This window comes from Mustela putorius, unplaced genomic scaffold, assembly GCF_011764305.1.
Source record: "Mustela putorius furo isolate JIRA1106 unplaced genomic scaffold, ASM1176430v1.1 tig00003983_pilon_pilon_pilon, whole genome shotgun sequence".
Classification (NCBI taxonomy): Eukaryota; Metazoa; Chordata; class Mammalia; order Carnivora; family Mustelidae; genus Mustela; species Mustela putorius.
The window spans coordinates 21,043,460-21,058,213 of NW_025422123.1; the positions used below are offsets into that span (position 1 = coordinate 21,043,460).

Genomic DNA, 14,754 nt, shown 5'->3' on the forward strand with positions numbered 1-14,754 from the left:
CGCTTGCTGTTATTCTTAACTCCTACATCAACACTTCTTGCAATTTGATATAGAACTTACATAGTAAGTTCATTTAACTTACATAGTAAGTTCATTTGATATAGAACTTACATAGTAAGTTCATTTAACTTACATAGTAAGTTCATTTAACAATAATTTGTGTGGAGTTATTTTTCATCCAGAGATGAGGATTCTAAAGCTTTAAGTTGTTGAGTGACTTCCTCAGTTTCAAACAACTAGTAATTAGCAAAAATGAAGACAAAACCAGAATCTCTCTGTGAGGCTGGAGCTACTCTGATATCATAGCTTGAAAAAAATACTGCAAGAAAGAAAATTACAGACCAACATCTATTATAAATAGAGATACAAGAATCCTCAAGAAAATGTTAACAAATTGAATTCAGCAATTTATTAAGAGTATATACCATGGACAAGTGAGGTTTATGCCGGGAACACAACACTGGTTAAACTTCATCAGCCAGTGCAGTACACCATAGTAATAACATAAGGAAAAACAAAACAAAAACACCATACAAGATTATACAAATACATATAGAAAAAAGTTGACAAAATCTAACACATTTTCATGACAAAAAATACTCAGTGATCTAGGAATAGAAGGGAACTTCCACAATTTGACATAGAATATCTTTGAAAACCCACAGCTAACATCATACTTAATGGTGAAAGACTAAAAGCTTTCCCCTTTAGGTCAGGAAAAATACCAGGAGGTACAATGTCATTTATTCTATTCAGCATTGTACGGGGAAGTTCTAGCCAATTAGGCAAAAGAAAAGGCATCTAAATTTGAAGGGAAGGCGCAAAACTATCTTTGTCCAGATGAAATGATCTTACATATAGAAAAATGCGAAGATTCCACACATGCAAAACTACTAGAGTTAATAATGAGTTCTCCAAAGTTTTAGGATTTCTCCAAAGTTTTAGGATATAAGTCAATATGCAAAAATCAGTTGTATTTCTATACACTAGCAATGAAATATCTAAAAGTGTAATTAAGTGAATTGGGGGAAATCGGAGGGAGAGACAAAACGTGAGAGACTGTGGACTCTGGGAAGCAAACAGGGTTTTTGGAGGGGAAGGAGGTAGGGTGAGAGGTGAGCCTGGTGGTGGTGGGTGGAGGACATGTATTGCATGGAGCACTGGGTGTGGTGCATAAACAATGAATCTTGGAACACTGAAAAAAAATAAAATAAAATGTAATTAACAATTCCACTTATAATAATATCAGAAGGAATAAAATGCTTAGGAATTAACTTTACCAATAATTGTAAATTTTGCATGCTCAAAATAAAATATTTTTGAAAGTAACTAAATCTAATTAAATTGAAAAACATCCTATGCTTATAGATTAGAAGACAGTATTGAAATATCAGTACTCTGCCAACTAATCTACAAATTCAGAGAAGTCTCTATTAAAATTCCAAAACTGGGGCGCCTGGGTAGCTCAGTGGGTTAAGCCTCTACCTTCGACTCAGGTCATGATCCCAGGGGCCTGGGATCGAGTCCCACATAGGGCTCTCTGCTCAGCAGGGAGCCTGCTTCTCCTCATCTCTCTCTCTGTCTGTCTCTCTGCCTATTTGTGATCTCTCTCTCTGTCAAATAAATAAATAATTAATAAATAAATAAATAAAATAAAATTCCCAAACTGCCTTTTTCGCTTTTTTCTCCCCAAAATGGACAAGTTGACCCCAAAATTAACATGGAACTTCAAGAGCTTCCAAATAGCCAAAAGAATCTTAAAATAGAAGAACAGAATTGATGGACTTAGCCTTCTCAATTTCAAAACATACATCAAACCTACAGTAATCAAAACACTGCTATAGTGATCTAAGTATAGATATATAGATCAATGGAAGAGAATTCAGAGTCCATAAATGAACCCACTAATCTATGTCTAATTGATTTTCAAGAGTACCTAGACCATTCAATGGGGGGAAAAGAGAGATTTTTCAACAAACAGTGCTGGGACAATTCAATATCTACATAAAAATAAATGATTTTGGACCTCTTTCTCACACTGCATATGAAAATTAACTCAAAATAGATCAGAGCCCTAAATATAAATGCTAAAACAATAAAAATATTAAAAGGAAACATGGATGTAAATCTTTGTGACCTTGGATTAGACAAATCTTCTTAAATGTAATACCAAGCAAGAATAATGAAACATAGATAAATTGAACATTAAAATAAAAATCATTTTTTATCAAAAGATATATTAAGCATAAAGAGTTATAAATATGTCTGATAACCACAATATATCTTTAAAAATGCTTACAAGTTAACAAAAAAATACCAAGAAGTAATAGGTAAACAACTTGAATAGCTATTTCTCTAAAGAGAATGCACAATGGCCAAGAAGAATATGAAAGAATGTTCAGCATCATTAGTCATTAGGGGGATAGAAATTAAATGTACAATGAGATACCACTGAGTGTCCATGAGGACACCTACAATAATAATAAAAAATAGAAATAACAAATATTTGTAAGAATGTGAAGAAGTTGGAAAATTTATACATTGCTAGTGGTAATGTACAAGAGTATAGCCACTGTAGAAAGAAGTTTAGCAATTCCTTAAAAAATAGAGTTACCATAATACTACTAGGTATTTAGTTACTAGAACTGAAGCCATAACTTCACACCAAAACTTGTATGTGGGTTTTTAGAACAGCAATATTTATACCAGCCAAAGAGTGCAAACAACCCCCAAATCCATCAACTTCTGAATGGATAAAGAAAAGTGATATATCCATACCATAGAATATTATTCAGCCATTAAAAAAAATACTGGTATGTGCTATAACATGGATAAACCTTAAAAAATATTATGCTAAATAAAAGAAGCCAGAAATGAAAGCCCACATATCCTGTGATTCAATTTATAGGAAATTTCTAGAAGAATTAAACCCACACTCCAGCATACAGGAGGATAGATGAATGGAGGATATGGTTTTCTTCGGGGTGATGCAAATATTCCAGAATTAGGTAGTGGTGATGGTTGTCCCTTATAAATACATTTAAAACCACTGGTTTATATAATGTAAAGTTATTAAAAAGGTGACCTTTATGTTACATGAATTTTATCTCTATTAGAAAATAAACAATAAAAACAAAAGAAGATTCTCACTCAATGCAAGTTTTCACAGTGGCACTATGCCATACAGTGACTGCATTTTTAGCTGAGTAAAAGCTTGAAGAGTTGCTTTTATCATTAGAATTCAGTACTTGGATATCTTTCACCATAATATAGATTATGTACCATGTATATTTGCTGAAATAGAATTTTCTAAAATCTCTTTCAGAGAATAAAAGCAGAAAGAATACTTCCTAACTCATTTTATGAGGCCAGCATTACTCAAATTACAAAACCAGACAAATACATTGCTAGAAAACCAAATGACAGACTAATATTTCTCATGAACTTAGATGCAAAAATACTCAAAAAAATTTAGCAAATTAAATCCCAAAAATATAAAAAAGAATTATATGCTTCAAGTAAGCAGGATTTGTCCCAGGTATGCAAGGCAAGTTCAACATTCAAAATACATTGATCACATCAAAAGACTAAAAAAAAAATCACGTGATCATATCAATAGATGAGAAAAAGCATTTGATAAATCCAACACCCATTCATGATAAAAAACATTCAGTAAACCAGGAATAAAGAGTACTTCAACTGAAAGATTGTCTACCAAAAAACATAACAGCAAACATCATACTTAATGGTAAGAAACTTGAAGCTTTTTCTCTACAGTCAGGTACAAGGCAAGAATGTCCCCTCTTACCACTTCTTTTCAGCATTGCAGTACAGGTCCTCACTAATGTAAGCAAACAAGAAAAGGAAAGAGAATGTATACAGACTGGGAAGAAATAAAACCGGTATTGTTCACTAATGTTTATAGGTGACTTTGTCTATGGAAAATGCAAGAGAATCAACAAAAACTCCTAGAATTGTTTATCAATTATAGCACAGCTGCAGTGTATGAGTTTAATGTACAAAAGTAATTGCTTTTTTTTTCATTCCAGCAATGAACAAATGGAATTTAAAGTTAAAGATATAAAAACATTTACTTATTCCTCAAAAAAATGAAATATTTAGATATAAATATAAGCCTAACAAAATATATACTATATATATATATATATATATATATATATATATGTTGTGTGTGTGTGTGTGTGTGTGTGTGTGTATACTATACTATATACTAGAAAACTACTAAACTCTGATAAATGGCATCAAAGAACTAAATAAATAGACATTCCATGTTCATGGATAGGAAAACCCAATATTACCAGGATGTCAGTTCTGCCTGACTTGATCTGTAGATTCACTGAAGTTTCAGTTAAAATCATAGAAAATTATTTTGTGGATATCAAAATATTATTCTAAACTTTATATGGAGAGGCATAGGGGAAGTATATCCAACCAAAATATTGAATAAAGAACAAAGTTGGAGGGCAGACACTATCTGAATTCAAGAATTACTCTAAAGCTATTGTAATCAAGACTGTGATTATTGGGGTGCCTGGGTGGCTCAGTTGGTTAGGCAACTACCTTTGGCTCAGGTCATGATCCTGGAGTCCCAGGATCGAGTCCTACATCTGCCTCCCTGCTCAGCAAGGAGTCTGCTTCTCCTGCTGACCTCTCTCCTCTCATGCTCTCTCTCTCTCATTCTCTCTCTCTCTCTCAAATAAATAAAATTTTTTTAAAAAGACTGATTATTACTGAAGTAATAAACAGATAGAGATATGGAAAAAATAGCCCCAAAACACCCTTGTAAATATAGTCAACTGATCTTTGACAAAGGAGCAAAGGTGAAACAAGCAAAGACAGTCTCTTCAACAAATGATGCTGGAACAATTGGACATTCACACATAAAACAAAACAAAAAGAATGTATCTGGACATAGGCCTTATACCCTTCACTAAAATTAACTCAGAAATCTATCACAAACTTAAATATAAAATTTAGACCCATAAAGCTTCTAGAAGATAACATAGCGGAAAATCTAGATGACCCTGGACACGTCTATGATTTTGGGGATGCAGAACCAAAGGCATGAAAGAAACAATTGATAAACTGGATTTTGTTAAAATCAATTACTTCTACTCTGTGAAAGACAGTAACAAAAGGAAGAGAAGACAAACCATATACTGGGAGAATATTTGCAAATGACACATCTGATAAAGGACTGTTATCTAAAATATACAAAAAATTCCTAAAACTCAAGAAGATATAACAACATTGTATAATGAGAGATGGTGACTACATTTATTGTGGTGAGCATTGAGTAATATATAGAATTGTCAAATTACTATGTTGTACACCTGAAACTAATATAACATTAGTCTGCCAACTATGCTTCAGTAATGCAGTTTTTAAAAATGAATACCTAAACCTGGGGGATTTGCAAGAAATAAAAACAAAACAAAATTTAACAAAACAATATACAATCTGATTAAAAAATGGGCCAAACACATTAGGAAACACCACACCAAAGAAAATATACAGGTGACAAAAAATTCATATGAAAAGATGGTCCACAGCAAATGTTATCAGTGATATGCATATTAAAATAATGAAATACCACTATATATCCATTAGAATGGCCAAATTCTAGGACACTGATAACACCTAATGTTGGTGAGGGTGTGGAACAACAGGAACTCTCTCATTCTTGTTGGTGGGAATACAAAATGGTACAGTCATTCTGGAACACAGTTTAGTGAGTTCTTATAAAACTAAATATAGCCCTACCATATGATCCATCAACTTTCTCCTTGGTTCTTTCCCAAAGAAGTTGAAAACTTATGTTCAGGTTTTGAGTGATTATGATGTATCAATGTAGGTTTCTCAATTGTAACTAATGTACCAATCTGTTGGGGAATGTTGATGATGGGACAGGATGTGCATGTATGAGGGCAGGGAGTATATGGGAAAATCTGTACTTTCCTTTGAATTTTGCTGTGAAGTTAAAACTACCTCAAAAAAAAAATGAAGTCTTTAAAAATATATAATCAGATTAACTTTTGTGACATAGAAAAATGAATGATGTATTTTATAATAAAAATCAGGTCATGTGCCTTAATGGTTACATGCCAAATCCACTGCTTTCTTAAAAGTAAATTTCCACTATCTCAGCCAAGTATTATTATTTTCAAGGCAGGGAAGCCCAGTCAGTCAAATGAGCCCAAGAAAAGAGTAATATTTGCTGAAAGAACATAGTGGTATCTCAATGAACCCAAGCCCAAGAACATAGCAGGATCTCATGCAGTCCAGGGACGGATGTTTGGAAAGGCAGGTCTTGCACTAGTACTCTTTCTGGGAGGCCATCTTTCAGACTGGCTGAGAGTAATGAGTAGTTCTCAGTGAAGGATACCTAGAATGGGTAAGCACCCCAAAAGTTATAGCCTGTGCTTTACCATAGGATTGCTTTGAAACTTATATCTTTCTCTACTCCCTATTTTTCTCCCATTTTAACCATTTGCCATTGTAAAAGGGAAAAAAGACCTTTAGGTTATGGAAAGAGGTGAATTAATACAGTAGGACAATGGACAAAAAGATTAAGTCCTTTCTAAGATAAATATTTCATAGTAATAGGCAATAATATATTTGCATTTTCAGGAATTTCTATGGTTTCCTACAAACCAACATGACAGGTACATATAATTTTTCATAAAAATCACTTTTTGTAAACGAATCTCTTCCTCAACTCAGTTCAGTCCTGATCAACATGTAGTGATTAATGAGTAGCTACATTCAAAGTGTTGTGCTAGGTTCTGGATGCAAAAAGATGAAATAGACAACATTTATTCCCTTAAGTATATAGTATGAACAAAAGCATTTATACCTAAGAGCACATAGAAGGATATTGATCTTGTCTGGAGAGACCTCACCTTGAAAGATGAAGTAGACATTTATGACCTTAAGTGTATAGTATGAACAAAAGCATTTATACCTAAGAGCACATAGAGGGACATTGATCTTCTCTGGAGAGACTTCACCTTGAAGGGCATAATAATTTCCCCTGAAATCCTGTTCTTCAGTGTTACTTAAAAGATAACCAGAAATGTTAAAATATATAAAATGTATATAATTTTACAAATGTGTTCTTTAAGAACCAACATTTTATAGTATTATTACTACTAATAACGGAAACAGCTCACCATACTGCAAAGTTTTTGGTTCTTTACTATGGGAACAGAACAGAGTAATGGCAAAAAAAATACACATTTCTGGAATTAGATCATGACCACTCTGGTCAAGGACCCTGCCATTTTCTAGCTATGTGAACTTGGGAAAGTTACTTCTCCATGTCTCACTTTCTTCCTCTATAAAATTGGTGTGATAACTAACAAGAAGTTAGTTAATAAATGCAATGTGCTTGGCACAAAGGGCTTAGCTCATGTAAGCACTCATTGGAATGCTGACTATTCATGGCGCCTCACAAAAGAGTTACTGGCTTCCATTCTGCTACCAACTGTCTCTCCAATCTCTCCCACTGGAGGTTACCACTCTGCATTCTTCAGTTATGAGATTAGGTAACATCGCCAGTAGTCATCTTGGCTCCACTCTGACAGAGTAAATGTCTCTTCCTTCACTTTCAGATCTCCTTAGATGTACACATAAGGGCATTTGTTTTACTAAATTAAATTACTTGCTTACTCCTCTATGCTTTTCATGAGACAAAACCTGAATAAGAGCAGAACAGTGTGTATCTGTGCTCAACATAGGGTAGGAATAGAGCATGACTTTCATAGATTGTTGAATCAAAGAACCATGAAGGGAACATGTCAGATCTGATCATGCAAGATAGGAGGCAAGAAGGAACAGAGAGAACCTAGTCTGAAATAAGACACAAGTAAATAAGGGAGGGAGAAAAAGAAGGATGAGAAGAAAAAGAGACAGGAATGTTTTATAGTACTTTGCAACATGTAATTTTGATTATAAATGCCTTAGTCTTTTTTTCTTGTTAGTCACCATAAAATATATCATTAGTTTTTGATGTAGTGTTCCAGAATTCATTGTTTGTGTGTAACACTCAGTGTTTCATGCAATACATGCCCTCCTTAATACCCATCACCAGGCTAACCTGTCGCCCCAATCCCCTCCCCTGTAAAACCCTCTTTGTTTCTTGGAGTCCATAGTCTCTCATGGTTCATCCCCGCCCTGGTTTCTCCCCCTTCAATTTTCCCTTCCTTCTCCTAATATCCTCCATGTTATCCCTAATGTTCCACAAATAAGTGAAACCATATAATAATAAACTTTCTCTCCTTGACTTATTTCACTCAGCATAAGCTCCTCCAGCTCCATCCATGTTGAAGCAAATGTTGGGTAGTCATCCTTTCTGATGGCTGAGCAATATTCCATTGTATATATGGACTGCACCATCTTTATCCATTCGTCTGTTGAAGAGCATCTTGTCTCCTTCTCCAGTTTGGTTATTGTAGACATTGCTGCTATGAGCCTTGTCATAGCTAATACAATTTTAAGTTGTAAAAATCAAATAGTATATATATGTATAAAATTTTAAAAAAAGTAATATCTTGTTTTAAATAAATTCATTTTACCTGGGGGGAAAAAAGTCTCAGTCTTCTAGGGCATGAAGTTGTTTCATCTTCAGTAACCCACTCGAGAGTTTCTCCTAAGAGGAATAAGTTATCAGAGGTCCGTTTCCCTTATTTTTCTTGAAAAACAAATTGCTAGGCCCTTCCATAAACCAGGGACTTTTCCAGAAAGATTTAACAAGGCCATATTATAAGAAAATGTGGTTTTTGGAGTCTAGAGATGTCAGATAACTTCCTGTAAAACTAATGCATTTATTTGGGGTATAATACGCAAGCTCAGTACAGTCATTATGGAGAGTTCTCAGACTTGATTTTATTTTCTTTCCAACAGAAAAGAAGGAAGGAAAACAACTCCTTTTCAATCAGGGGACACTTTTCTGTTTGTTTGTTTGTTTGTTTCTTTGTTTCATTCTTTCTTTTTTAAGATTTTATTTATTTATTTGACAGACAGAGATCACAAGTAGGCAGAGAGGCAGGCAGAGAGAGGAGGAAGCAGGCTCCCTGCTGAGCAGAGAGCCCAATGCTGGGCTCAATCCCAGGACCCTGGGATCATGACCTGAGCCAAAGGCAGCGGCTTAATCCACTGAGCCACCCAGGCTCCCCTCTGTTTCTTTCTTCAATTTATTCTTCAAAATACACAGCAAAACAGAGAAATAAATTTCAAACATCCTATTACCATGTAGTCAACCTTCTTCAAGAAAGTAAAACAAGATTGCTGTCTTCTGGATGATATCTATTCAAACCATTATTATTTTTTTTTTATAACACTCATGTCTTCTCAATCTTTAGAACCACTATCTCCCTTGTGACAGGATTATTCTATTACTCTCCTACCTAGTACCCTGTCTTCAGTCTTACTATCTATAATCCATTTTCTACATCATTGCCAGAAATGTTGAGAAAGCCTGACCTTGTTCACTTTACCTTGCTTTTGTCTATATGCTCCACGTTTTCTCCTGCTTCTAAGTCTTCAGGAGATCCTGCCCTCCCTGCCTGAACACTTCCCATCCCTACCCAACGAGCAATCTCTTTCTCTTAAAGGAATCAGCTCAAGAGTGACTTTCCCTGTGGGGGAGCCATCCATTTTGGTTTTCTCCAGGCTGAATTAGGTGTTCTTTTATGTTCTCATGACACTCTCTGCATCCTTCTACCCTAGAAACTCCCAGAGTGATTCTATAATCATAACATTTCTAATTCTCTGGTGCACTATAAGATCATTGAAGCTAGACTATGTTTTACTGATCTTTATGCCTCCAGCTCTTAACTAAACCCCTGGGCACATAGGGAATACTCAGAAATATTTCATGAAATGGGTTCATAAAGTTATAGACTGTGAAAAGTATAGTCTGGCATCAGGAGTAAGAATATAAAATCTGGAACAACCCTAGTAATCTGAGATCTCTGAACAACCTAACCACTACCACTGAGGGGAAAAAATCTGGCTTTGAGTTTTATTTTCTTTTTCTTTCTCATTTTTAATATATTCAGTTTAGTCAAAGAGCTAAAAGCAACAGAAAAAGATATAAGATGGATAGTTAAACTCAGGCTATTTTGAGCTACATTTCTCTCTCTCTCTCTTTTTTTTTTTTTAAATACAAACAGAGGAATTGATATGTAAAGCAAATAATATTCACACCTTTCAATCACACAGTTTTAAATTTTATCCAACAAACATTTTCAGATTCCTTCTATATACCAGACATTGTTCTAAAAATAATCAATTCATTAAATTCTGATAACAACCTTAAGAAGTCATCATTAGACAAATTTGGAATTTTTTTTTTAATTGTCATGCCATATCGGGCTGACTCCTTTTCCATACAACCAACAGAAAGATTTTGCAGTGAAGAAAACAATACCTATAGAACTAATAATTATTTTCAAATGCCCTAAAAGATACCAAGAGATCTAAAGAAGGACATCACATCAAAATGAGTACGGTAATATTTATCATCTCTAACATGTTTACAAAACATAAAATAATAATTTGAAGATTTGGGTGAATTTTTGTATGGTAATAGAGTACCATGTATTTAAAATAAAATGCCCAATAAATTATGGACATAAAGAAATGGAATACTTCTCAAGATCAATCCAGGCTTGTCACAACAAAAAGCAGATATCAGAATAAAATCTTGAATCTATTCTCCTTTCTCCTTATTTATACTTTTAGTAAAGAGTGATAATTAATTGCAGGTAGAGGACTTAAAAAGAACAGACTTAATTATAAACAAGTTGAAGTGCCATACACACGATAACCCTAAATGCACTGAGTACAGAAAACAGCATATTGGGTCCATATTTGTGGATTATCTATGATAAGAAATTTGAAGATGTTGATGAATATAGATTGCAACTAGAGTAGCCACAACCTTTCCCATTTTTTAAAAGAATTGTGCATGGAAGAGGAAAAAAAGACATTAATAAATCAGAGGGACACATTATACCACAGGATAAAGTTAGCAGATTTGTATCAGTGAACCTGAATGAAGCCACAGAAGGCCTGCTTGTTGAATTTACTGATAACAGGAGGTCTGGTGAAATGGCTAATGCTTTGGATAATAGCAGCAGTATGTAAGATCTCGTTAAACCCCAAATTAACAAAATTAATATATGCATACATCATGTGGGTATCCAACTTAGCTGTCACCTCTTCACACAGGCCTTTTTGACCATCTGTTTCTAACATGGCCTTTGGGATGCTCCACTCACCATCACTTCACCCTATTTTGTTTTCATCATAACGTTTATCCCTTTCTATTATTTTCTTATGCATTCATTAGTTGATTTGTTCCCTTTCTAACTTCCCTAGAAAGTAAAGTACATGAAAGTGGTAACCTTGTTTAACTTGTATCACCGAAAGTAGAATAGAAACACTATGTAAATATTTGTCAAAGAAATCAAATGCCTATTTATTTTCCTCTCTTAAAAAATAACTATAGCTTGGGGTACCTGGGTGGCTCAGTTGGTTAAGTGTCTGCCTTTGGCTTGGGTCATGATCTCAGGATCCTGGGATGGAGCCCCTGCTCAGTTTTTCTTTTTCTTTCTCTCAAACAAATATTTAACAAAAATGACTAGTGTAGATGGGAAAAATATGACAACAGTATTTCTTGTGAAATATGACATCTGTAGAATAATAGAAACCCCAAGCTAGGATCAAAAGAATCGAATGGATGGTCTTGCCACAGATAAGTTACTTGACCTTTGGTAAATCATTTAATTTCTCCAGAACAGTTTCCACATCTGTAAAACAGGCTAGTCAGGTCAGCTCCTTAGCGGTTTTAAAATAATTTGTACGAAAAAATTTTTCAACTATAAAGTACAAAATAACTGTGATGAATTATGATTAGCGTAGGGCTAGGAGGATTGACTTAACACTCAATATAAACCAGCAGTGTCTTGTGACATTTGAAAAAGATAATTAGATACAGATATTTATTGCATCAGGGAAAAAGTGGAGGAAAGGGAAGGAGACTGTGATACTTATTTTAAATACGTGAAGGATTGTCACGTGGAAGACTTATTCCGCGTAGCACCAAGCAGCAAACTAGGTATTGAGGGTGGAAGACTAAGAAAATTAGATGTTGGTTTAAGACATTGTTTTAATGGAAGGAGAAGTTTTCTCACCTTCAGAGCAGTCCCATAATGGTGGAAGTCATATAAATTGGGGTGGTCCATCCAAACTAGTTGGGAAAACATCAGCAATATCTTAGAAGGCTTCTAATATTAACCAGAGTTCAGGCTTGGTGATGTTAGAGGCCCTCCCCATGTCTAGAATATAGTCAAATGCTATATTCCTATTGTGGATATTGAGAATTAAAGGATCCTGGACTCACACTGTGATGAATCCCAAAATATTCTTCTTAGAAACTAAATCAATTACATTAGAGAGTGGCAGGTGACATCAGCCCTGAGTCAGTAAGAAGAAAGACCAGTGGGGTGTGCTATTCACCAGAGAGCATTTTTGCTTACACTACTACAGCATCCTAAGAATCTGTTAAACATGTGGATGTCTCTTTTGCTTGACAACATTAACTATTAGCACATTCATGACCTTTGTGTCCTTCAAGTTTTGCGGCCGTGTTTCTTAGGACACTTGGTGTTGCAAGTACAAATTCCAGCTAAATATATCCTTCAATTCAAAAAATGGTCTCATTCCCCAGTTTGGAGAAGGGAGAGTGGAGGTGGTATCTTCAAGATTCAGCAAGTGCTAAGTTGGAAAAGCCAAACAAATGTGAAAATGTTTGCCTGAAAAGACTTTTGCACAGTCCTGCTTAAGGGACACAGTGGCTCCTCTTCATTACTTTTATGTTGACATTAAAAAGGCAAATGCATCAACAAATCCTATATTAACCATAAGTGAACATGCTTGTTATGTCCATAGACCTACACGTCTGTGTATGGATTATGGAAATTGCACGTGAGAAATGGAAGAGAGAAGTAGAAAAGCGGGAGATTTAACCCACGGAGAAATAGGTTAAAACAATTTTTATGACTCTCGCACCCCCCACCCAACCCCCTTCGGATTCAGCTCTCCCTCAGCGCGGGTGGAGGCTGCGAGCTGCGGACTCGGTGCTGGAATGAGCAGTAATTGAGCCTGAGCCGAGCCCGAGGTAGCTTTCTCCTCCCGGTGTCATTGCTGCAGCCTCCAGTGCCCGGTCCCTAGTTCCTCGGCCACCTCTCTTCGCGGTGCAAAATCGTCTGAAAGACAGAGAAGCCGCCGCAGAAGTTGCCCGGCACTAGACTCCGGAGGCATTGGCTCAGTAACTTTTCACGTCATTTTCTGCTCTGGAGCCCCTTCTCGCGTCTCCGCGCCGCCTTTCGCACCGCAAATCACAGTGCTCATGGGGCAGGCGAAGAGCGGCTTGCGGCACTGAGCGGAACCGGACTCGAGCCCGTGATGTCCGGTACCAAATTGGAGGACTCCCCCCCTTGTCGCAACTGGTCATCTGCTTCGGAGCTGAATGAAACTCAAGAGCCCTTTTTGAACCCCACCGACTATGACGACGAGGAATTCCTGCGGTACCTGTGGAGGGAATACCTACACCCGAAAGAATATGAGTGGGTCCTGATTGCTGGGTACATCATCGTGTTCGTGGTGGCTCTTATTGGGAACGTCCTGGGTGAGTCTGGTCCCGGGCAGCCCTCCAGAGGACTGTCACGTCCCCTCCGCCCCAGGCTGCAAAGGCTCTGAAGACCCCTCCCTCCCCCTGGGATGCAAACAAAGCAGTCGCTGCTCTCCGGGTAGGGTTTCCTATTTAAAAAAAAAAAAAAAAAAAAGTTTCTGATTTTCGGAACCAGGACCAAGCCCTGGAATGGTAATCTCTTTTTCTTCAGGAGAAGAGGGGAAGCGCGTTTCTTTTGCGATCATCTCGGTTATAGGTGGCGAGAGCCGGGTAAGAACAGGGTCTCCAGGTGGATTTTGTTGAGTATAGGGAAATTCGTCATCCTTTTGTGTAACGTACGTAGTCGGGGATTTCGGGGGCTTTCTGGAGAGGTAAAGCTGGCAGAGGGCAAAGCCGTGCTCCTAAGGAGCGAGCTCTCAGTGGCCATTGAAGTCACAAAGGATTTGTGAGCTAGGTAGAGTGCCCTTTGGCGAGGAGGTTAGGTTCTGTCTGGAGGTGGTAATAAAAAGGCAGGGAGCGGAGACAGAGGTGAAGCACGGAGGTGCACTCACGCACTGAAGCTAAATTAAACAGGAACCATGCCAGGAGCCGGCAAGAAGGAGGGGCATCTGAGAAAAGTACCAAAGAGATCTCAATCATTCATCCGCCTTTCCATCCATTCATCATCCATCCACTCAACCACTCGCCGCCCCCCCCCCACCCACCCAGCATGCTTGTTGCCAGGCTTGGGGAAATTTCGTTATTTATTTATTTATTTATTTATTTATTTTTGTCCAAAGACAAGACCAAGCTAACGCTAGACTCCCTATTTGTCTCTGAGTTCGTATGCAAACATAGTTTTCCCCACGGGCTTCCCAGCTTGGCACAATTTGAGTGTTGGGGAGGGGGTACAGTGTGGTATGGGGCTGTGATGATGTAGTTTTATTAGGGCAGCTGGGGAATCCACTTAAAAGGAGCTTTGGAAGGGAGGGACGAGTTAACATGAATTGTGAATGGAAGGAGAGTGTACCTTGATGAATGGAGAGTAGGAGGCA

General features: G+C 36.7%; 1 protein-coding gene across 1 annotated transcript in view; it reads left to right on the plus strand.

Annotated features, from left to right (window-relative positions):
- The first annotated feature begins 13,202 nt into the window (after positions 1-13,202).
- Positions 13,203-14,754, plus strand: part of HCRTR2 (hypocretin receptor 2) — a 110,329-nt gene continuing 108,777 nt past the window's right edge. The window contains exon 1 of the mRNA XM_004772409.3: positions 13,203-13,717. Within this exon, the coding sequence (XP_004772466.3) occupies positions 13,495-13,717 (223 nt within the window). The 5' untranslated portion in view covers positions 13,203-13,494. The remainder of the gene's footprint in view (positions 13,718-14,754) is intronic.